Genomic DNA, 20,426 nt, shown 5'->3' with positions numbered 1-20,426 from the left:
TTTTGATGTTGCCAAGAGTGTCAAGAGGCATTGGCATTGTTTTGGGAGTTGAAGTTTTTCCTTGCTATGCTGCACAGTGATTCAAAAGCGAGGCAAAAACTGAAGTTGAACAAAGTTATCTTGAAGAGTAATTAAAATAATTAAGTGCGACAACAGGAGGAGTTAGAAGGGCAGGCGGGTTAAGAGAGGGGAAGAAGGTTGCAAATTGCAAATGCAAATAAGTTATTATTGTAAAAAGCAATCAGCGCCAGAGCGCTGAGAGCTAAAGGGCCGTGTGGCTATGGAGTTGACCTTCAGGTGTTGATCTGTATTCGTCTATGATCCGATACGTGAGGTTTATTTGCTTTACTTTCATATTGTCATAGAACAAAAACATAAGAAAAGAGATATATAATACTTATTTTTGTTTGCTACGTTTTTCCATTTCCATTTACTAATTAGCTTTCCATTTTTCTTGTGTATTTGTATTTGATATTGCAGAAACTTGAGCAAGAGAAACATGTATTGCGTCAGAAATTGTCCATAGCTGAGGATGAAAGTGATCAGCGTGTCCTGGAGTTGCAATCCGATCTCAATGAGCTAAAGGATAAACTGCAAACACAGGATGCTGCCATAAGGCAGGCGGAGAAAGAGAAAACCATCCTCATCGATGAGCTGCAGCATCAGAACACACGTCTCACAGAGCAGATACAAGAGGCTCATGCCACAGAATTGAAACTAAGCGGACAGATACAAGAGCTGAAGGATCAGTATCATTACAGAAATAGCAGTTTGCAGGTAACTTTGAGACATTTTGATTTTACATCCTTATTTTCTGTACATTCTGTTTATTGATTTCTACAGGAACATGTTAATAGCCTGGAGTCCATTAAGACCGAACTCAACCTCACGACTGGCAAGCGGCAGGAGCTCGAACGCCGCCTTCAACATGCCCAAGAGGAGAAGGAAAATCTTACCTCATCGCTGGAAGAGGCATCCGATAGAATCCATATGCTGGAGCGCCATGCACGCGAGCAGGAAACAAAATTAGAGGTAAGCTGGAAGGGTCTAAGGGTTAGCCTAGTCATCCGCTCGTCAATATTGAAATCGAAATTCAGATTTTATTTATGAGCCAGAAGAAAAGAAGAAACTGCGCAGTTTCTCAAGTGGTTTCAAAATCAAAAAAAGCTTCTGCTGCTTATCTATATCTGCTCGACGACAAAACTTTCTTTTTTTTTTTTTGCTTTGCTTTGCATGATAAAGTCAATTTTTGTGCTCTATAAATAATTATGGATTTTGATTTGTGCCTAGCTAATCATTCTCTTATATGTATGTATGTATCAGTGGGACGACAGAAGAAACTTTGATTACTTTTTTTTTTAAGAACGAATTGCAGTCCTGAGTCCCTGAAAATGGAACTTTCATAATCAATAACTTGTTTTAGCTAGATTTTTGTTGATATTACATTAATCATATTTCTTACAGACCACCTTACAAGCATTGGAACGCTCTTCACGGGAGAACAATGTGCTTAGTGAACGTTTGGGAGCGGTAAGTGTTGGAAAATTTCCGAATTTCAAATTGAAAGCAACTAACCTCAAAATTAAGCATTCCTCAAGGACTTAACTGAACTAAAAATTATTTATAATAACTCAATTGGTCATTTAAATAATATCAGTACTAACCTCCTACACAAAATCATTATTTGATTTCATACACAAAAAAGAAGAAAGAAAAAACTGAAACATTTTTTCAGTAGATTTTCGAAAAACAAATCCGGAAACAGTTTACTTTGCCATCAAAACATCATTTGTAAATAGAAATCGATCAAACACGTTTATTCACCTCACTTCACCGCAATTCACCTCACATTTTTGGCTGCTGCAAATTTGAAATTGTTTTTGCACAATCCTTAAATTTAGGACGCCAACTCGAGTACGCCGGGCAAAAAGAGTCTGCAATTTGAAATGGAATGTGATGAGGATGATGCCAGCTACACGGAAACCGGGAAACCCAATCAAATGTGGGTGGAGGCACGTTCGGTGTATATACAACTCAAATCCCTGGTGGATTCGCTAAAAGTGAGCCATGATGATGACTCAGGTGAGGAATCTATATATAGATTTGCAGACACATATTCATTGTTTTGGCTAGGTCTCAATTCGGACATATCTTTGGATCTGGAATCCATGGACAACACCATTTCAAGTACGGAACGCAATGATAGCGGGCATATGGCTATTGAATTCCGTCAGGGCATGCTATCGGCCATGTCGGATGAGCTTACACGTTTGCTTCTCAATCTGGATGCGGGTAATTTCAAGAAAATGTTAGACCAAACACGCAACCTGGTCCTGGAGCAGGAAGATGAAATCAAACGTAGCCATCAGTTGATACAGCAATTAGAGGCTAAGGTGACTGTGACAGATGTCGAGTTGCAGAATGTGAAAGAGGAACGAGATCAGGCACGCGGCGATCTCGTCGACAATACGGATCGTGATGAGCTGCTCTCGAAGGCGCAAAAGGAACGCGATGCGGCCAACGAGCGAAGGACCAAGGCCGAGGTGGAATTGGCCAAAACGCGCGTGGAACTAATGCAGGCCAATAGCCAGCTACTCGAGTCTATACAACAGAAGGTGGAGCTGTCGCAGCAGTTGGAGCAATGGCAAATGGATATGCAAGAGCTAATCGATGAGCAAATGCGCTCCAAGTTGATTAACAATCGCAAGAGTCTATCGTCCGACTTGACGACTCCGTCGGCGCCCAGCAGCGCGGCGGCCAATTTGGCCAAAAGGGTGTCGAGCTATAAACTCTGGAGTTTATTTCAGCGGTAGATGGTTAAATATAAATCTCACAAGACGCTGGAAAATCTATGCTACACTTATATTTCTAATGTAGATTAGACTTAGGACCTACTAATCGACGGACGGATGGACGGACGGACGGATAGACAGAAAGATATATATTTTTAATATTTATACCACAAATAAAAAAACAAGAAAAAGAAACACACAGACCCACACACACACACAGATACACACAAAGAAGAACTTGGGGCTTCAATCAGAGCCCAAAAAGTAAAAAGAAAATTTATTTTATTTTGTATATTTTCTTCTGTTTGTTTTTTTTTTTTTTTTTAGTAGTGAAATCTATATCTTAATTACGCTTTATTAATTTTAATTATCATTATTATATATAAAAACAAAAAGAAAATTGTACTCTCGTACCTACATCTAAGCTTATTGCTCTCTACCCTCTCCCCACTTCCCACGTCTACTCCTTCTCTTTGTCTCTCTCTCTCTCTCTAAAATAATGTTTAATTGTAACAAAAAACAAACACGTAAAATAAATAACATATCGAGCCTTTTTGTTTAGAGCATTCCTGGCAAAGCCTTTGTTGCGACTTCATAAAAATCAAAATCTACACACGTATATATATACATATACAAATACAAATACAAATATATATATATATAATTGTTTATGTATAAGCCAAGCATTTATGTTAACAACAATAAAAGAAAAAAAGTGAAGAAAAACGTATATATATACAAATATATATATATTTTTCATGTTGGCCTCGAGGATAGACAGTAAACAACAAGAAACAAAAATATAAATAAAGAAACTTGCCTTAAATACGGACAATGAAACGAAAGGTTTAACATTTTAGATTGTTTAATAATTATAAATATTATCAATAAAAACTAATCAAATTATACCACAGCAAAGGTTCAAATCTTTAAATCAATAATGTTAAATGTATATTTTTCTCTTCTTTTTATTGACTTATATGAAAAAGTGCGGTAAAGAAGTCATATAAACAGCTCAAGTTAAGCAGCTCGTAACTTTTTTCAGAGCTCACCCACATTTAATTTTGTAACAATTTTATTCACTTGTCCCAATGTTCAGTCATTTTCTTACCCAGAAGAAATATGGTAAGCCGAACAGCAAAAAAAACCATCCAAAGGTCTTAATGTTAGTTTTCGAGCTCTCTGTTCTTGGCCTCCAAATTTAACCCAACATAAATAGGCATGATGCTTGGGGCAAGGATAACTCAACGCAGGATCGACTCAAATTAAAGTTTAAGCCGTTGGATGTAATTTTGTTTCCGATCTTGATCATAATTTTGCGATTGGGTCGAATATTATAGAATTTATATGTAAGAGAGCGGCAGCCAGAAATTACGTATACGCACGATGTGGCAGCTAAACTAACAAGTTAGGGTAAATCGGCCGTAGATCGCGTCAACTGAAACAAAAAATAATGAGCCCCTTCTCCACGAACCCATGAAAACACTTGATACAATTTATTTAATGCAATTTTTCTGTTTTTGCTTTTATATTTCATCTCAAAAATTGTCTGGCTTGGTCAAAAAAGAGACTTTTGCTGGAACGGTTTGGATTCTCTTATATAGTTCTTTCATTTTGGAGGTTCAATGCTCTCCCTACTATTGCGCTAAAAGTTGGGAAAGGTAGTGTATGAATAAGAAAAAGCGTTTAGCATAAATTAATCAGTTAATCAATCAATCGGTAATAATCATTATCTTAAGAACTAAACTAAATTCGATTATAGGTGTCCCAATAAAAAGGGATCAAGCAAACTATATCAAGTTGATGGCTAAAGCTTTATATGGGTTAGGTAAGGGGCGGGGCACATTAGGGTCGTCTTAAGGGTTAGTAGTAGTCGTCATACAAATACTATATAATTCGAATATAGTTTAAACTATATATATGTATATATGAGCTTCTTGTGGGGAAGCGTTTTTCAAATACAATTGTTGGTTAAACAAATAATATACTATATCCATATATAGTATAATTTTAAGCACAATTGAAGGCTAAACTTAATTTAGGATATGCATAAGTATGTGATTATTTAGTGATGGGTTTAGTTATCGAGACACATGAATTTACAAAACTGAACTGTCAGATCTTTAGTTTGTTTTCATCGACACAAAAAAAAAAAGAAAAAATACAAAGAATCCGTTTCATCCAATTTATCATTTAAGATCTCTTTTGAATACATTATTGTTAATTGTGTTTGCCAAAATTCTTCTTGATGATTATTTAACATTGTTTGTTGTTGTTTCTTCCTTTTTTTTTTATTGAATGTAAAGTAAATGAGAAATTTGTCTGGGATGATTTACAATATAGCACATATACATACATATTGTATGTATATTTATATATGGAGCCAGCAGCACGGATTTTAAATAATTTTTGCACCTAGGGAAAAACATATGTTCTTTATATATAAAAAGGTTTTGTTTTCTTCTAATCATAGCAAAATATAAACAATTTTGTTTTAGAAATTGTATTGATTTTTGTTTCTATTTTCCTTTTATGAGACAATTATTATTGCTGTCGTTTAGTATTTTTTCTTTTGATATATATAATATATTTATTAATATATATGTATATATATACGATATTTGTAAGTTCGATTTAACATGTTTTTGTTTTTGTTTATTATCATATATAGTTTGGTTTTTTTGTTTTGTTTCTGAGCGGATCTTAATAGTATATTATAGGTAAAGGTTTTTTTCTTTGTTTATTCGATTTGCTTTTCGTAGCACTAATTCTCCACTCACACGTCCACAACAAATAACGTTTTTTAGATTATTTATTTGTTTTTTGTTTTGTTTTTTTTTTTTGCAGTTTACAAAAATATAGTACATATATCAGATATTTTTTTGTTTTCTTTCTTTCTCTGTTTTTCTTTGTCTCTGTCTCTCTCTGTTGCATTTTGTTTTCCTTTTATCTGTCTGTCTCTGTCTGTTCCATTCTTTAACTATCTATATCTCTTTCATGTAAGGCATTTTGTGTGTGTGGTGGTGTTGTTGTAGCTATGTATGTGTAATATTATCTTGTGTAATGTTTTTTATGATTTCTCTTGAGTCATGACAGTTGATCGAACGAATTATTAAATGCAAAAATATCGTATATAAGACTTAAAAACGAACAATAACTGTTGAGAGACATAGATGAAGGCATATTCTAATCGGAATACAGGATACAAAAGACTACACAGAATTCGAAATTCAGGGGCAGGATAAGGAGTAATGATGGCTAACACAAAACTAATAATAAAATAATAATAATGCTAACTAGAAGACAGGAATTTCAACGCCTCACAATACTTGATGGCCGTGGCAAGCCACTGCGTTTCATCTGTGTGGGTTGACGTAGTCCAGATGGTTTGGGTATACCCGTAGCTCCAGTTGTCACCTGTGTTAACTTTGATGTCAGCGTCTGTGCATCTAATGCTGATGGATGGTGACTAACAGCACCAACTCCTCCATTTATTGCTTTCATATCCTTGCCATACAGACTTCCACGCGATGAAGCTGACGAGAGACTCTGGCGAAATGAGCAAATCAATCAATTAATGACAATAAAATTGAAATTATTACAAGATTTTTACCTCTGGGGTATCTGCCTCGGGAGCAGGCTTAACACTTAGACTATAGTAACCAGATGATGGCCGGGCTAGGCCATTGCCCATGGTTCTTTTGGCTCCTCCTCCTCCTTGTGCTGGGCCACGCAAACCGCTGACCAATTTTGGCACCTTAAAAACAGATGGATCCTCCTAAAATTTAATTAAGTTAGTAAACCATAAAATCTCTGTACATAATATTTCATTAATTACCTCTGGTGCTTGCTGTGATGCTCCACGTAGTCCACTCATTAGCTTGGAAGGCTGTACACCGGGTCTTCTGAGGCCACCGCCAAGACTGGGACGTGATAAGGCAGCAGCACCACCTCCAATGTTGGAGGATAGATTATGGAACGACTTGGACTTTATGCCCATGGGACTTTTGAGCTCACCAGTGGCACCAGTGGGCACTGTTGATACGGGTGCCGCTGGAGGCGCCGCATTTAGACCCGCTCCCGCTGAAGTGGCCTTGCTCACCGTGGTGAACTTTTGCAGACCGCTTATGTAACGCGGACGTGAGAGAGATCGCGGTTGCGGTAGAACTGATGTCGTCGACGATGTTGATGGAACTTCTTGCTGATGTGGTTGGTAATGATGAGCTTCAGGCAGCGGTCGTCGACTGATTAGACTCTTTTCCTTGGGCTTCTTATATGTTAGGAAATTGTTGGAACTTGTTTCCGTTTTGTTGTTGTTGAAGACAGGATTCTGATCGCGTCGCGAAAGTCGTCCTGGTGGCGAGGGTTGTCGTTCTAATTCTGGATTCTCCTGTTGCTCCTGCTGTTGTTGGTGCTGCTCATCGTCGATACAAGGCACTATTATGTCATGTTCTTGCTCCTGCTCTTGACGCATTTCCCTGGTGATTTTAATGGTCCTAAAGCGATCTCGATCACGTTCACGACGCTCCGCAAGCTTAAAGCTAGGTGGCTCAATCTCTGTTTGAAGATTCGAATGATTTTCTCCATTGTTGTCCTCCTGGTACCGTGGTTGTGGCTGCTTCTCCTCCTCATCTCCCTGCTCATGGTGGTGGTGTTCATCCCTTCTCTGGACAATAAACGAAGTGGAATTGCAACTGTTTGAGCTATTATTGCTGCCCTGCATGGAGCTTAGATTTAGATCATCGTAAAGACGACTGCGTCGACTAAGTAAACGTTCCTTTCCACCACCACTACTGCTACTACTTCCGTTTGCAGCTGCTCCTCCTCCACCACTTCCGATTGCAGCTCCATTAGTACTACCAAAGCTGTGGCTATGGTTAGGTGTCGTCTCTACTCTATCCTTCTCGGCCTCAAGCTGCTGTTGCTCGTCCAGCTGATGCTGCTGCTGCTGGTGTTGATCTTCTTGTTGGTCGCCCCCGTCATCTTTGTGAAAACGCTTTTTGATGCTATCCAGAGATTTCTGCATTTTTAATTGCTCAGCATTCAAGTTTACTTTGCTGATCTCGGCCAGCATGTTTTCAAATTGCTCTTCATCGCCTTGTTGGGCCAGTAGTTCCACTTCCGCTTCGGCCAGGTCCATGACGCATTGCATCTGTTTGTGCTCCTCGGACATGTTATATGTGCCATCCAGTGGCTGTTCGATTTGCTCCAACAATTCCATAGTGTCCATAACGAATTTCTCACCATCGAATGGCGCCATCTTAGGTGTTGGCTCGTAGGTGGTGTTAAGACGTTGAGGCGTCCCCACAATTGGCGATAGGTTGACTTCTTCATTGCGCCCACCCTTTAAAGTGGGCGTATATCCGGTCTTGTTGTTATTATTATTGTTATTGTGATGATAATGGGAACGCATACTGTGTGTGGTGAGCGGGGTGGACGATTCCATATTGAGCGCAGCCAACTTTTTATCAACATTCTCTGGAGTTTCGCAGCGAGCCTCCGGTGTATCACATCCTTCTGTAAATGTCGTATTAACCTGGCGTGAAGCCAATACCAATGTCTCATTCAACGCTGGGGCCCGATTTGGTCGTTTAAATGTTAAATTTCCATCGAAGGCTGGCAAGGATTCCGAATCAGTTGTTGGTGTGGTTAAACTATCAACCAAATTGAAGGTAGTATCACCAATCATCTCCTCGCTCAATATCATGGTTCTTTGTAGGGCATTACAAATGGGCAAATTCCGTTCAGTGGCCAAAGGATTCGACATACTATCAGTGCTATTGTCCATAGTACTGCAACCGGAGGCTGTTTTGCTCAACGTTAGTGATATTTCATCTATTTGTCCAATATGCGAGTCTTTTATTAAAGTTCCATCATCATCACACATGGTGAGAGTTTCAAGAGCCTTTCGATCTCTGATCATGTCACTCAATGAATATCCACCCAGGCCACCATCACCTCCACCACCCCCCAATATTTTCAAAATTGGTTAATGTCGTTGTTAAATTCAATTCCTGCTCCAAACTTGCAGTCGACTGGAGGAAGTTGAGATTAGAGAAATCGGCCGATGTTATCAATGAGTTATTCATGCGATCATTATTCATAGATGAGCAGAGAGACGAAGGCGGTGAAGTATCTTGCAAGAAGGACTTGTTGTGCATATTGGTATTAGTGGTAACAAGGCCGCCTATTTCCAGTTGTAGCATGGCTGGTGTTGTTGCCCCTGGCACAGAAGCATTTTGCGTCTGCAAAAACAAATAAAATACGTTAATTATATAATGCTAGTAAACTCAATTCTATTTTAAACTTACAAACTGTGTTTCCAGATTCTGTGCAGCTTGTGATCTTCGTTTAGGCCGTGTAAATGTCTTTGAATTAAGCTTGTAGGCTTCAGAAATATATAAAGTTGGAAATTATAAGAAATTAGTTAATTTTGTTTGTCAAGCAGACGAGACGATGCGCGTGTGTGTGTGTTTTTTTTCTTCTTTAGAACTTGCGAACATTTAATACAAAAAATATCAAATGATGAATTACACGTGTGTATGTGTGTGAGCTTGTTAGGGGAGCTGTGTTGTCTAATAAGTCTTAAAGGTCTTCTTCTTCAATATCGATGCCCAGATCCAGAGAATCCTCGTCATCAATAATTAATTCACAGATACTATCCGGCAAACTTGGGATCGGTGATATCATATTTGATCTTAGACTCGATTGTCCAGCAATCGATTCTTCGGGATTTGTCAGTATTAACTGCTTCATATTCTGATTGATTTCATCAAAATTGACATCGTTCTTAATTTTATTTGGTTCATTTGTATCAATTGACTCTTCTTCCATTTTGGTAGATTCCACTTCAGGCGGCATTGTAATGCAGAGCAGGTCATTTGATATTAACCAACTACCAGTTTCCGATAGATTCAATATGATTGTCCGTTGAAATTGACGTTTAGTCCAACCGCTTTCAGTCAACTCCATAAATGAACCCGTTAAGACGAAAGCTCGAATGTTATCTGTAAACTTTAGGACACTTAGAGTCGAGTCCTTATGCTGGGATTGCATCTCTGGAAAGCTCTTCAATGCCTGCACAATGGCTGGGCCACCAATTTGAAGTTTGTTGAAATCAGCAATCATGGAGCTTTGATTGCGATTGTAATGATTATATGCATCCACGTGTAGCAGTTTATCAGAAACGCTTAGCGAAAACGCCGCATCAGACTCATAATAAGAGCACAGACCCGATCGATCTTCACGTTTATCGAATAACGGATAATAGGTCTGATAGAATTTTGAAAAGAATTCTATTGCGATTGCATTCGAGTTGGGTTCAAATTTTGGTAATGGAAAAGATGTTGGTGATTTTATAACATCTATGGGCTGCTTCTCCATATCGGGTTCATCCGGCAACTCATTGCATATTAAAGTCGTATTAGGTAAGATTTTCTTCAGTTTAGTTAAGTTGGTATGTTTTCCCACCACGTTTCCGGAAAGGATTAAAGTATTAACTTTCAATGTAACTAGAGATGGCAACTCATCGAAAATCTTGATGTTATTGAAACTTAAATCGAGCGTCTCCAACTGGGGATAAGCATAGGTTATACATTTGAATGCTAGCAATGAACACATATTGTTGTTTTTCAATACAATTTTGTTAACCATGGGCACCTCTTGCAATATCAATTGGAGTACACATTTCAACAATTTTTCCACATACAATGGGCAGAATATGTCAATCTTCCTGTGGAAATGGGTTAAATCAAGACATCGGTTACTTGCATCGTAATTGGCTTTCAAAGCACTTCTAATCCCTGTTACCAATTCCATTGTTATCTTTGGATTCATATTGTCTGATGGTAACCCCATGTACACTCCGACCTCAAGCGGTTCCGAAATGTATTGCTCCGCTAAAACATGTACCGATCTCATCAAGCCTCTAGCCACCAAAAGATCGTCGACAAAAAACTGACATTGATTATTAATTCGCTGAAAATTGTACGGTGTGATTTGTACAGGTCTTAAAATCCATCCTATGGCCAGCATTATTGAAGAATTGGTAACTGTACTTCCAGTTTTAATGCACACGGTATGCCAGCAAATTTTCATATTTCCCGTAGTGTCCTGCTTCTGATCCTGGCCGAGATTCTTGGATATGGCCCTTGGAACATTTGAAAGGTTTTGAATGAAAAGCTGCAGTCTTTCATTTTTGTTCACGCTTGCCTTGGGAATGACTACTCGACGTTTCACTATCCCGCGATTTGCAGTATTCTTTGATATTATCTTGATGGTTTTCATTTTTCTTCTTTTCTTTTTCTTTTATTTCTAATATTCGTCCAATTGCTTCAATGTCAGAATGATTTCTGCCGTAGTGTTAGGCAAGAGGTGATAGGCAAGAGGTGTGAAGTAAGGATTTTACAGTTGGAGCAGTGTTGCTTTTAGTTGTCACTTTTGTGACATTCATTCATAATCACAATCCTAAATCATAGCCATCGATAACATGAATTAAAAACCTTGTCTATATGTCAGAACATAAAATCATTATTCGGTTTCATCGAAAAGTATTAAAAATTTTGAACAAGTCTTCGTCTTTGCTGATTAACTTTCAAGAAACCAACCAAAAAACCGCTGACTTATTTCCTTGATCAAATCCATCTTTAAGAAATGTTCATCTTTCTTTCTTTTCATTTATGTTCATACATACATATGTACATAAAAGTAAATCTCCCACACAACAAGCATATTGATTTCTGTTAATTAAGCAGGAAGTGTAATCAATATAGTACATAGATACTCTACTAAATCGTAACCGGAGTTACTTGTAAGGCATTAGATGTTATTTATTATACAATATTCTTTGCCAATATCCATGGCCATATAGACCACGCACAGCTGTTTGTCCAGCATGTGAGTGTGTGGAATGGAGTGGAATGAGTTTTTGTCGCTTGATTAATTACCGCCGACAGGGCCATTTATGGCAAAAACAACATGGAATTGGACGGTTGGAAAACCATTATTAACAATGAAACGGTATGTAAGTAAGTTAAACACAACCAAGCTCCTGCCCACACTTAAAGTAGTGCCCAATGCCGCCGTGGCCACCCAATCTCAATCACATGAATGTGTGTGTGTGTGTGTGTATGTATGTTTGTATGCACATATATTGTCAACGACCGTCGGGGCTGGCAGTTTAACCCAAATTTGTTGTATTTTTTTTTTTTTTTTGTTTTTAGAAAGCGCAACTGCATATGGGAGAAGAAGGCGACTGCATATGGCAGTGATGCAGACACAGGCACACAAATGCATTGGTTGGTTGTTGTATGTATGGATAATTTCTTCTTACCTTGCTCATTGCTGTAGGGCAGCTGCATTTGCATTTGCGTCTGATTATTTGTTTTCCACTGTTGCAGTATATTGGAGACATCATCATGGGACCTATCCGCCAGAAATCTGTCGGAATGCACACAAGTATCATATGTAGAGTTATTTTTAGCATCTTTCGCAACAGAACGCCAGGAACGTTGATGGGGTAGCACAATGGTTTTTAGATTTTAAGAAGTAGCTTACATATATGAATCATCCTTAAGAGCCTCATCAATATCAAGTATATCCATGTCCAGCGATGGAATTTCTCTTATAACGGCTTAAGCTTAAGCTTCTATATAAACAATAACAATTTTTAACTTTTTTTTTTTTACATTTGACTTAAATTATTGCGAGACAAACTGGACAAACAAAAAGACTTATTTATGTTATAGTTGGCTACTTCGGTCGTGTTTGTGTGTGTGTGTTTGATATACTAATTTTCCAACAAACATATCGCCCATCACTAGAACATCGATAATTATTTTTATCTGGCCATCACGCAACGGTCACAGTCGCAGTCGCAGTGTCGCCATCGTTAATTCTGACAGCTGATCGATGTGAGGATTGTGTTTTTTGTGTATACATATGTGCTTAATCATTTTAGAGTATATCATGTTTAAATTTAGTTTTGATTGAAATTAATATATAAATTGATTTAACCTAATAGTGTAAAAAAAGTGTCCGTCTAACGGTCACGAAATTTAAAAATGTTATCGATAAATATTATTCTGCCGTCAGCTGTTTGATTATTTACATATGAATTAACTAAATGGTAATTAAGCGGTTATTTGTATACAAATGCAAAAATGGAAAGCAACCAAGAAAATGGCAAGCATTCGTGTCGAGTCTGTATGGACAGTTCGTTTACTTTGATCGAGATCTTCTCCAAGCAACAGGTGACGGATCTTTGTTTCCCAGCATTGCCGGATATGATAAACAATGTATTAGAGGACTGCTATCAAGTCAAGCAAGATGCACTACCTCAACATATTTGCCTGGATTGTGTACAAGCAGCCGAAAATGCTTTTCATTTCAAACAGCGATGCCAACAAAGTTTTAGCCATTTCTCTCAACTTTTAAAAGAGCGCAGAAATAAGGATGCAGAAAACCCAATCGAATTAAGAAATGAAGTGAAAGAGACCGACATACATATGACCAAAAAGATGGTGGCTAGCTGTCAGTTCGTACAGGGTGAGGAAAATACAAACAAACATTGGAATAATATGTTCTCAACTGTGGGCATTCTTTCAGTGATGTTGGATGAGAACACAAAAGGCGACGAAGTCTTAGCCTTACAAGATATATCTGATCCCCAATCAGGTGGAGATAGTCTCAGCGCTGACAAGAAAGAGATGAAAAATCTGCTCTGTACGGAGTGTGGTATAACTTTAAAGTCGGAAAACTCTCTTAACCTGCACATGGGTCGTCATAAAAGAATAGTAGATCGTTGTCATCTCTGTGAGACTTGCGGAAAGGATTTTAAATCCAAAGCCCAATTGATTATCCACACACGTTCCCATACAGGCGAACGTCCGTTTAAATGCCATCATTGCGACAAGACTTACAGCGTACAACACTGCGTATGCATTTGGTTACCCACGGCAAGGAGCGTCCGTTTAATTGTCAACAATGTGATAAAACTTTCTATCTTCATCGCAATCTTAAAGCCCATCAGCGACGACACAATGGCTTGCGGCCCTTCCAGTGTCCCAGCTGCCCGCTGGCTTTTACCAAAAATGCGAATCTTAAGACCCATCTGCGACTGCACACAGGGGAACGGCCCTTTAAATGTACAATATGTGAGTTGAGTTTTCGCCAAAAACATAATTTAATCATTCATCTGAGGGGACATAACGATGAGCGTCCCTACAAGTGCTTGCAATGTGACAAATCCTTTTTTGTCGATGCAAATTTAAAGAAACACATACGAGTCCACACCGGTGAGAAGCCATTCAAGTGTGAAACCTGTGGCCAGGCCTTTTCGCATAATCACCATCTGAAGTCCCATTCTCGTATTCATACGGGCGAGCGTCCCTACAAGTGCACGGAGTGTGACAAGCTATTTGCCTCAAATCAATCGTTGCAAAAACATGTCATCTGGCATCAAAATAATAAGGACAAACCGCACAAGTGTCCACATTGTCCGAAGGGATTCGATAATTTCAGAAATTTAAAATATCATCTTCGCACTCACATCCCAACACCAATTAATCTTCCCGAGGGAAAAAATTACCCACACAAATGTCCTTTTTGCAATATTGGCTTTAAGTTCAAGGGAGTACTGGAAAAGCATTTAATCACGCATAAAGCGAGACCATATCAATGTGAGCAATGTCCCAAAGGATTCTCCCATCGTCAGACGTTAAAGAAACACGTAAGGACAATACACCATAATATTGAGAGGGATAAATAATTGAATTGCGTAAATAAAATAAAATTGTTCCTAAACACCTGTTTTTCTACGGGATCAATAAAGTAAGAAGGAAAGCTGCTCTGCTCTCCATCTATTGCGATAGTCACTGTCGTGTCCATCTCTAGATGAAAGGATTTGAACAGCTGATTGTCGAAAAGGGGGTTGGACACAAAAAGGGAAGCTTCTCAAAATGTATGGTGGTGACAAAATAAGCAGGACAGTATAGCAGACAGACAGACAACAACAACAAGGATAGCAGCAACATGGAGGAGCGTGCTTTACTGGCCAATATAGCGACAATTATAACAAAGGATTTGCTTATAGATCAATCATCAAGTAAAGCCATTGGACCAATTGGTGGTGGATCAAACCAATCTCCTCTATTGGCACCCAGTGACGATGAAGCCGAAATATTTGCATTAATGCAACAAAAGCGAGCCGCCAACAACAACAACAACAAAGGTCACCAGACTAGAAGGAAACGCAGCCGGGGGGACACGGCATCAGAAAACTCGAGATTACCACCTAAAAAATCGTCCAAAGTTGAATGGAAATATGCAGAGCTTAATTTACTGCATAGATATGTAGATGCCCAATTTGAATCCTATTTGCATATGCGAAAATTGACTTTTCTGGTGAGTGCAGTGAAGTGAAGTGAAAATTCATCTTAACCCTTCCTCCACAAATGGTTATAGAAAATTCAACAATCTCTGGAGGAGATGCTTAAAAGGAATGCCGTACCAGGCTCGCCCACACCGCAAACTATTCTCTCTCTTGCCATGTGGAAACTGGCCACAGATGAGCACTTCGAGGAAATAGCCAGAAAATTCCAATTACCCTGGTCGTTGTGTCAGCAAGTGGTCCGCAGTTTTTGGCACATCATTTCCGATCAATACGAGAGCTTCATTAAATGGCCAAATTCTCTTGCCGCACAGCAGAGTACTCTCGGAGGCTTCCAGCGTCTGCCGTCGTTGAAATGTTTTCGAGACCTTTTCGGTATTATTGTGCTAAAGCGTCTCGACATATTCCTAGAATCGGAGCACGCCGAGGTGGCTGTGGTGTTGCAACTAATATGCAATGGCGAGAACAAGATAATCGATTGCTATGTGGAACTGGCACAGGATTATACATTTGAGGAATCGCCAATTGGTCAGACTCTTGCGCTTAATCCACGGACAATGCCAGCCGGAAGCTATCTCATTGGCAGTGAAGTCTTTCCACTTAAATCGTATTTAATGCGACCTCTTGAAGCTGAATGCTTTCGCAAGGATACCCTGTTCAATGATCTACTGAAGCCAGCATTCCAATTGGCTGATGACGTCCTCGATACACTGGCTCGCCGCTTTAACACTTTGTATGCTCTAGAGGCTAGAGATTTAAATGAGGTTCGTCTAATTGTGGAGAGCATTTGTGCCATGCACAATCTATGTGAGGAATTCAACGATGACTATTTGGGGACGGGACAAGTTAAACTCAAGTGGGGCGGTAGCCTAAGTGGATTCCGGGGTGGGGAAAAGGATGTGAAGGGGCTGCGTAAGAGAGTGGAAATGATAGATGAACTGGTGGTCATTGAACAGGGAGAATAAAACAATAACTGACAAAGGAGTACAAAAAAAAGCACACAATTTTATTACCTATTTAATTTTTACTTGGCTTTTTTGTTTTCTGTTTGGCTTTACCAACTTTTCCCTTAGCCAGACCTTTGGATTGATCTTTACCATTCGGTGTGCCGTTAATCTTCACCAGCTTCCCTTTTTTCACCTTGGTCGCGACTTTTTCAGTTTTTTTCTGTCCTTTCTCGAACTTTTTTTGCTCTTTTTCAGGCTTTAATTCCATGGGCTTAATCTTAGTGGATATTTCCTCACGATCGAGAGGTTTCTTTGCCCTCATTTTGGCTTCTGATTTCGAAACTTTCTTCATTTGCAGCATATACTCAGGGACCGTTCCGCCGGAGTTTTTAATGATCTGGGCAACGCTGTAAGTCAAAACAAGACCTTAGATAAAACGCAAACTCAATGTAAATATGTATGTATATCTATTTACCTTCTCAAATTGGCCGTATCCTCTTGTGTGAAGAAAGTAATAGCCCGTCCTGGTCTCCCGGCTCGGCCTGTTCGACCAATCCTATGGATATAGGATATGGTTGTTGGCGGGAAATCATAATTGATAACCAAATTGACTCCTTTAAAGTCAATACCGCGACCCATTAACTCAGTACAGATGAGCACCCAAATGTTGCCCTCGCGAAAGGCACGCACACAGTTATCTCGTTGATGTTGGGTACGTTCGGCATGGATGACATCCACATTGATGCCATCATAAAGTAGTTCCTCAAACAATTGTTTGGCGCGATCTTTGCTCTGGACGAATATCAGAACGGGAGGATGAAGACCTTCTTTTACTAAGTTTCGTATAGCGACCAGTTTTCCACTCTCGGAACCCACAAAGAGCAATTCTTGCTGCACTGTATCGGTGGCGCTGTTCTGCACACCTATAGTAATCCTCACCAGGTTCTTTAGATGACGCAATGCCCATTTGGCCACAGGTACTGTGTAGGTGGCACTAAAGAAGGCCACACGCTTCCCGGAATGGGAACAAGCCGAGTATATGTCATCAAGCTGCTCCTTGAAGTTATTTTTGCCCTCTTCCATAAGACGATCTGCCTCATCCAAAACAAACCATTCCACAGCGGAGAGATCCAGAAGTGGAGGCTCTTGTTGCAGTAGAAATCTCACACGATTTGGTGTTGAGATTAGAATATCGTATTTTTGCTTACACTCCGGGCCATATTGTTGCTTCGCCTCGCTCACTTTGCTAATGAAATGTGTTCGCAAACCCGTTTCCCGTGTCAACTCCGAGCACTCCCGATATATCTGCTGGGCAAGCTCCCGTGTGGGTGCCAACACCAGAGCTCTTATACCGGAGGTTTTGTGGCTACGCAGTCCATTTATAATTGGCGTAAGAAAGGCTAGAGTCTTGCCGGATCCTGTGGGGGCACAGGCCATAAGGGCGCGATTTCGCAGCATTACGGGCAGTGCTTGCATTTGTATAGGAGTGGGCTGCTGAAAACCATATGACTGAAGATTCTGATGTAGACGCGGTAGCAACTGGAATTCTTGTTGAAGCTCATCAAAATTGTTTATGGGCGGTGGTATGTCCTTTCCCAGGACGGATATATTGTGATTCTTTCTCAATTCGTTTACTCGCGTCTCTTGCTGCAGTCGCTCCTTTTCCTCCGGTGTCAGCTCCTTTGCCTTTTTCTTGTTTTTCTTAGCTTTGGGCTGGCTGTTCTGGCTATTATCGGCCAGCAGGCGAAATTCACTTGTGCTCGATTCATCTGACTTTTTTGCCTTTTTTACCTGTGGCTGGGTTTCCGCCTCCAAATTGGTTGATTTCTCTGACGAAGCATTTGGTTTGCTTGGTTCCTGGTAATAAACATAATTGATATGATACATTTGCATTTAGAACGAACGTTTTACCTACCTTTCGTTTCTTGGTGAATCTAGCTCCAGCTGTTATTAGCTTAAATATGTCAAACTCATCCATATTTCTTTAAAAACTTATAATATTTTGGAGCCAAACGCACGTGCATTTGTTTTTGTTGTTTACACTCACACCGAATCGATATACTAATCGATACAAAATATTCTCCTATCGATATATTGAAAATGATCGATACATCGACCATCTTGTGTGGAGCGCCAAAACTATGTAATTTAAAATTCGATCATTGTGTGAAATTACAACTAAAGGTTGAACTTCTCATTGAAATTGCTTGAAATACTTTGCAAAACTAAAGTTTAATGTAAAATGAAACATTAATATTAAACTATAAAAATCAGAATCATCTTTACCGTCTTTTGAGTGAAAATACTTCCTCTCTAATCACTAGCTATATAATATCGTTTTGGGCAAGCTGATAATTGTAATATACATACATGCACAGTATTAATACTCACTATCACGATGAATTGGGTTTTGTACGCTCACTGATTTAGTCGAGTCGCAAACTTTATCGCGAGAGGTTTACAATGCTGAAAGGTAGCTCCACTCAGTTGTTGGATCTGAAAATTGAACAGGTGAGCAGTTGGCTCCAAAGCTTCGATACAGTTCTCAGTGATTGCGATGGTGAGTTGGAATATTCATTCATACATAAATATGTGTGTAACACACTCTCCGTGAATATGTGTGTGTGTGTGTGTGCTTGTAGCTATGTGGGTTGAGTGTCTCTAAACGAGAGAGAGGGAGTGAGAGCAAGACACAAAAAGAGAGCAGTCATATTGTATGACATTGACCGAGGTTTTCACTTGTCTCACAATGATAACACAATATCGATCAGATGGATATCAAAGAATATTATATTTGATCGAAATAAAAAAACAAAATATGCTAATATTTCATATTTGTTAGTAGTTTTTTGCCCCTCTTTTCTCAATATCTTGCAGATTGAGTATTATATTTGTTAAACATATGGAAAGCTGAAACCACTTCTATACACCACATTCAGTTCTCCTTAATGGGGAAAACTTGCCCCCTAAAGTATGTAATAGTCAGTCAAGGAAACAAATAAAGAGACTTTGTAATATCAAGTCAATACAGATGCAAACATTGTTTATAGAAATTTATTTTTGCTACAGGAAAATTTGACAATTTTTTTTTACATATTTTCCATCACCAGATCCGATGTTGAATCATCTGTTTTATTTTTCTATTTAATCTAAAATTCTTCTAATATATCTTATAGGGACCATATGGAATGACGATATAGCCATAGAAGGAGCCGTCGAAGTTCTAAATACTTTACAAAATCGCCTAAACAAAAAGGTCTATCTCATAACGAATAATGGTTTAAAAACTCGTCGAGAGCTCTTTGAAAGAGCTCAACGTTTGGGCTTCCAATTGCCAAATGAACATCACATTATATCACCCACATCGACCATTGTGGATTATCTGCTGGGAAACGAGCGGTTTGACAGTAAGAAACACAAAGTCTATGTGGTTGGGAATGCGGCCATTGCTAGGGAATTAAAGGCCCAGAACATTGACAGCTTTCGAGCTGGTGAACGAGACGAGTTGGCTCCCACTGACAAATGGCAGGATTTCGCCTTGAGAGAGTTTACCAAAGAGGAGGCCACCGTCAACGTGGGAGCCGTTGTTGTCGGCTGGGATGAACATTTCAGCTATTGCAAAATGGCTCGAGCGTGTCACATACTTTGTAGCAACAAAAATGCTGCGTTTCTTGTGACCAACAAGGATGCGGTGCACAAGTATCCAAATTTTCACATACCTGGCACGGCGGCCTTTGTGTCCGGGATTGAGGCTTGTGCTGAGATCGATGCTCTGGAAATGGGCAAACCAAATCCCTTGGTTTTGGAGCCTTACATCAAGAATGGAGATTTAATTCCAGAACGCACTCTAATGATTGGTGATTGGTAAGTAGATGGTAATTTAAATTCTTTGATAATCCATTTGTATTGATTTTCTTGTATTCTACTGCAGCTTGAAAATTGATGTAGGTTTTGCACGTAATTGTAATATGCATTCATTGTTGGTGGGCACGGGCAGCTATCAATTGGATACGTTGGCAAAACATCAAAGTTTGGCCCAACCAGATGTTTATCTACCCAAATTGGCCGATCTATTGCCTTATCTATAAAGCCACAAATAAATTATTAACAATCTTACAGGAAATTTGCAAAAAATTTGTCTCATTAATCGGTGATTAAGCAGAAAAACATTTCACTTGGACTTATCAAGGACTTGTGCTTAATCCCAAACTAAACTCTCTCTATAGATCTCCTATGAACTGTAGGACAAGCAAAAAAACAATTTCCGGTTAAATATATTCCATTTATTTCTGTTTTTTC

General features: G+C 39.1%; 6 protein-coding genes and 1 long non-coding RNA gene across 13 annotated transcripts in view; 5 read left to right on the top strand and 2 right to left on the bottom strand.

Annotated features, from left to right (window-relative positions):
- Positions 1-3,710, top strand: part of LOC137573675 (bicaudal D-related protein homolog) — a 29,374-nt gene extending 25,664 nt beyond the window's left edge. For all 5 annotated transcript variants that reach the window (XM_068285704.1, XM_068285684.1, XM_068285687.1 and 2 more), the window contains 5 exons: positions 481-777; positions 844-1,032; positions 1,465-1,530; positions 1,902-2,082; positions 2,134-3,710. In XM_068285704.1, coding sequence (XP_068141805.1) covers positions 481-777; positions 844-1,032; positions 1,465-1,530; positions 1,902-2,082; positions 2,134-2,813 — 1,413 coding nt within the window. In that variant the 3' untranslated portion in view covers positions 2,814-3,710. The remainder of the gene's footprint in view (positions 1-480; positions 778-843; positions 1,033-1,464; positions 1,531-1,901; positions 2,083-2,133) is intronic.
- Positions 3,711-4,287: 577 nt separating this feature from the next.
- ssp2 (short spindle 2) lies at positions 4,288-12,569 on the bottom strand. Its single transcript, XM_068285436.1, is given in 7 exon segments — positions 4,288-6,341; positions 6,406-6,570; positions 6,631-8,775; positions 8,777-9,037; positions 9,104-9,180; positions 12,124-12,230; positions 12,348-12,569. Coding segments are annotated over 7 exon segments (3,039 nt in total). The 5' UTR covers positions 12,395-12,569; the 3' UTR covers positions 4,288-6,104.
- Positions 11,271-12,536, top strand: LOC137573508 (uncharacterized). Of its 3 annotated transcripts, none has more exons than XR_011031902.1 (3): positions 11,271-11,814; positions 12,014-12,098; positions 12,191-12,536. It is a non-coding gene; the product is annotated as an uncharacterized lncRNA (long non-coding RNA). The 3 variants fall into 3 exon arrangements; XR_011031901.1 differs by having other exon boundaries at positions 11,280-11,810; XR_011031904.1 differs by lacking the exon at positions 11,271-11,814 and adding an exon at positions 11,846-11,922.
- A 1,159-nt stretch (positions 12,570-13,728) lies between the features above and the next one.
- Meics (Meiotic central spindle) lies at positions 13,729-14,559 on the top strand. The gene has a single exon (XM_068285414.1). It carries the CDS (start codon positions 13,729-13,731, stop codon positions 14,557-14,559), a length of 831 nt encoding a protein of 276 aa, XP_068141515.1.
- A 263-nt stretch (positions 14,560-14,822) lies between these two features.
- On the top strand, positions 14,823-16,170 carry LOC137573926 (uncharacterized). The gene is made up of 2 exons (XM_068286017.1): positions 14,823-15,194; positions 15,255-16,170. The coding sequence occupies exons 1-2, from the start codon at positions 14,823-14,825 to the stop codon at positions 16,143-16,145; spliced, it is 1,263 nt and encodes a 420-aa protein (XP_068142118.1). The 3' UTR covers positions 16,146-16,170.
- On the bottom strand, positions 16,166-18,183 carry ais (aramis). Its single transcript, XM_068285937.1, has 3 exons — positions 18,043-18,183; positions 16,603-17,984; positions 16,166-16,534 (listed from the first exon to the last, which is right to left on the bottom strand). The coding sequence occupies exons 1-3, from the start codon at positions 18,103-18,105 to the stop codon at positions 16,198-16,200; spliced, it is 1,782 nt and encodes a 593-aa protein (XP_068142038.1). The 5' UTR covers positions 18,106-18,183; the 3' UTR covers positions 16,166-16,197.
- A 311-nt stretch (positions 18,184-18,494) lies between these two features.
- LOC137574029 (glycerol-3-phosphate phosphatase) lies at positions 18,495-20,250 on the top strand. Its single transcript, XM_068286137.1, has 3 exons — positions 18,495-18,687; positions 19,304-19,991; positions 20,059-20,250. The coding sequence occupies exons 1-3, from the start codon at positions 18,591-18,593 to the stop codon at positions 20,213-20,215; spliced, it is 942 nt and encodes a 313-aa protein (XP_068142238.1). The 5' UTR covers positions 18,495-18,590; the 3' UTR covers positions 20,216-20,250.
- Positions 20,251-20,426: the final 176 nt, after the last annotated feature.

This window comes from Drosophila tropicalis, unplaced genomic scaffold (assembly GCF_018151085.1).
Source record: "Drosophila tropicalis isolate 14030-0801.00 unplaced genomic scaffold, ASM1815108v1 contig_1109, whole genome shotgun sequence".
Classification (NCBI taxonomy): domain Eukaryota; kingdom Metazoa; phylum Arthropoda; class Insecta; order Diptera; family Drosophilidae; genus Drosophila; species Drosophila tropicalis.
Note: the sequence above shows the minus strand (reverse complement) of the source record. Positions and strands in the feature narration are given on the sequence as shown.

Excerpts from the sequence above, each read along its gene's own strand:
- ais (XM_068285937.1), bottom strand. The coding sequence starts at position 18,105 with ATGGATGAGTTTGACATATTTAAGCTAATAACAGCTGGAGCTAGATTC. Across the intron at positions 17,985-18,042 it reads GATTCACCAAGAAACGAAAG|GAACCAAGCAAACCAAATGC; the intron begins GTAGGTAAAACG and ends GTTTATTACCAG. Across the intron at positions 16,535-16,602 it reads GATACGGCCAATTTGAGAAG|CGTTGCCCAGATCATTAAAA; the intron begins GTAAATAGATAT and ends TTTGACTTACAG.
- LOC137573926 (XM_068286017.1), top strand. The coding sequence starts at position 14,823 with ATGGAGGAGCGTGCTTTACTGGCCAATATAGCGACAATTATAACAAAG. Across the intron at positions 15,195-15,254 it reads TGCGAAAATTGACTTTTCTG|AAAATTCAACAATCTCTGGA; the intron begins GTGAGTGCAGTG and ends AAATGGTTATAG.
- LOC137574029 (XM_068286137.1), top strand. The coding sequence starts at position 18,591 with ATGCTGAAAGGTAGCTCCACTCAGTTGTTGGATCTGAAAATTGAACAG. Across the intron at positions 18,688-19,303 it reads AGTTCTCAGTGATTGCGATG|GGACCATATGGAATGACGAT; the intron begins GTGAGTTGGAAT and ends TATATCTTATAG. Across the intron at positions 19,992-20,058 it reads ACTCTAATGATTGGTGATTG|CTTGAAAATTGATGTAGGTT; the intron begins GTAAGTAGATGG and ends ATTCTACTGCAG.
- Meics (XM_068285414.1), top strand. The coding sequence starts at position 13,729 with ATGCATTTGGTTACCCACGGCAAGGAGCGTCCGTTTAATTGTCAACAA.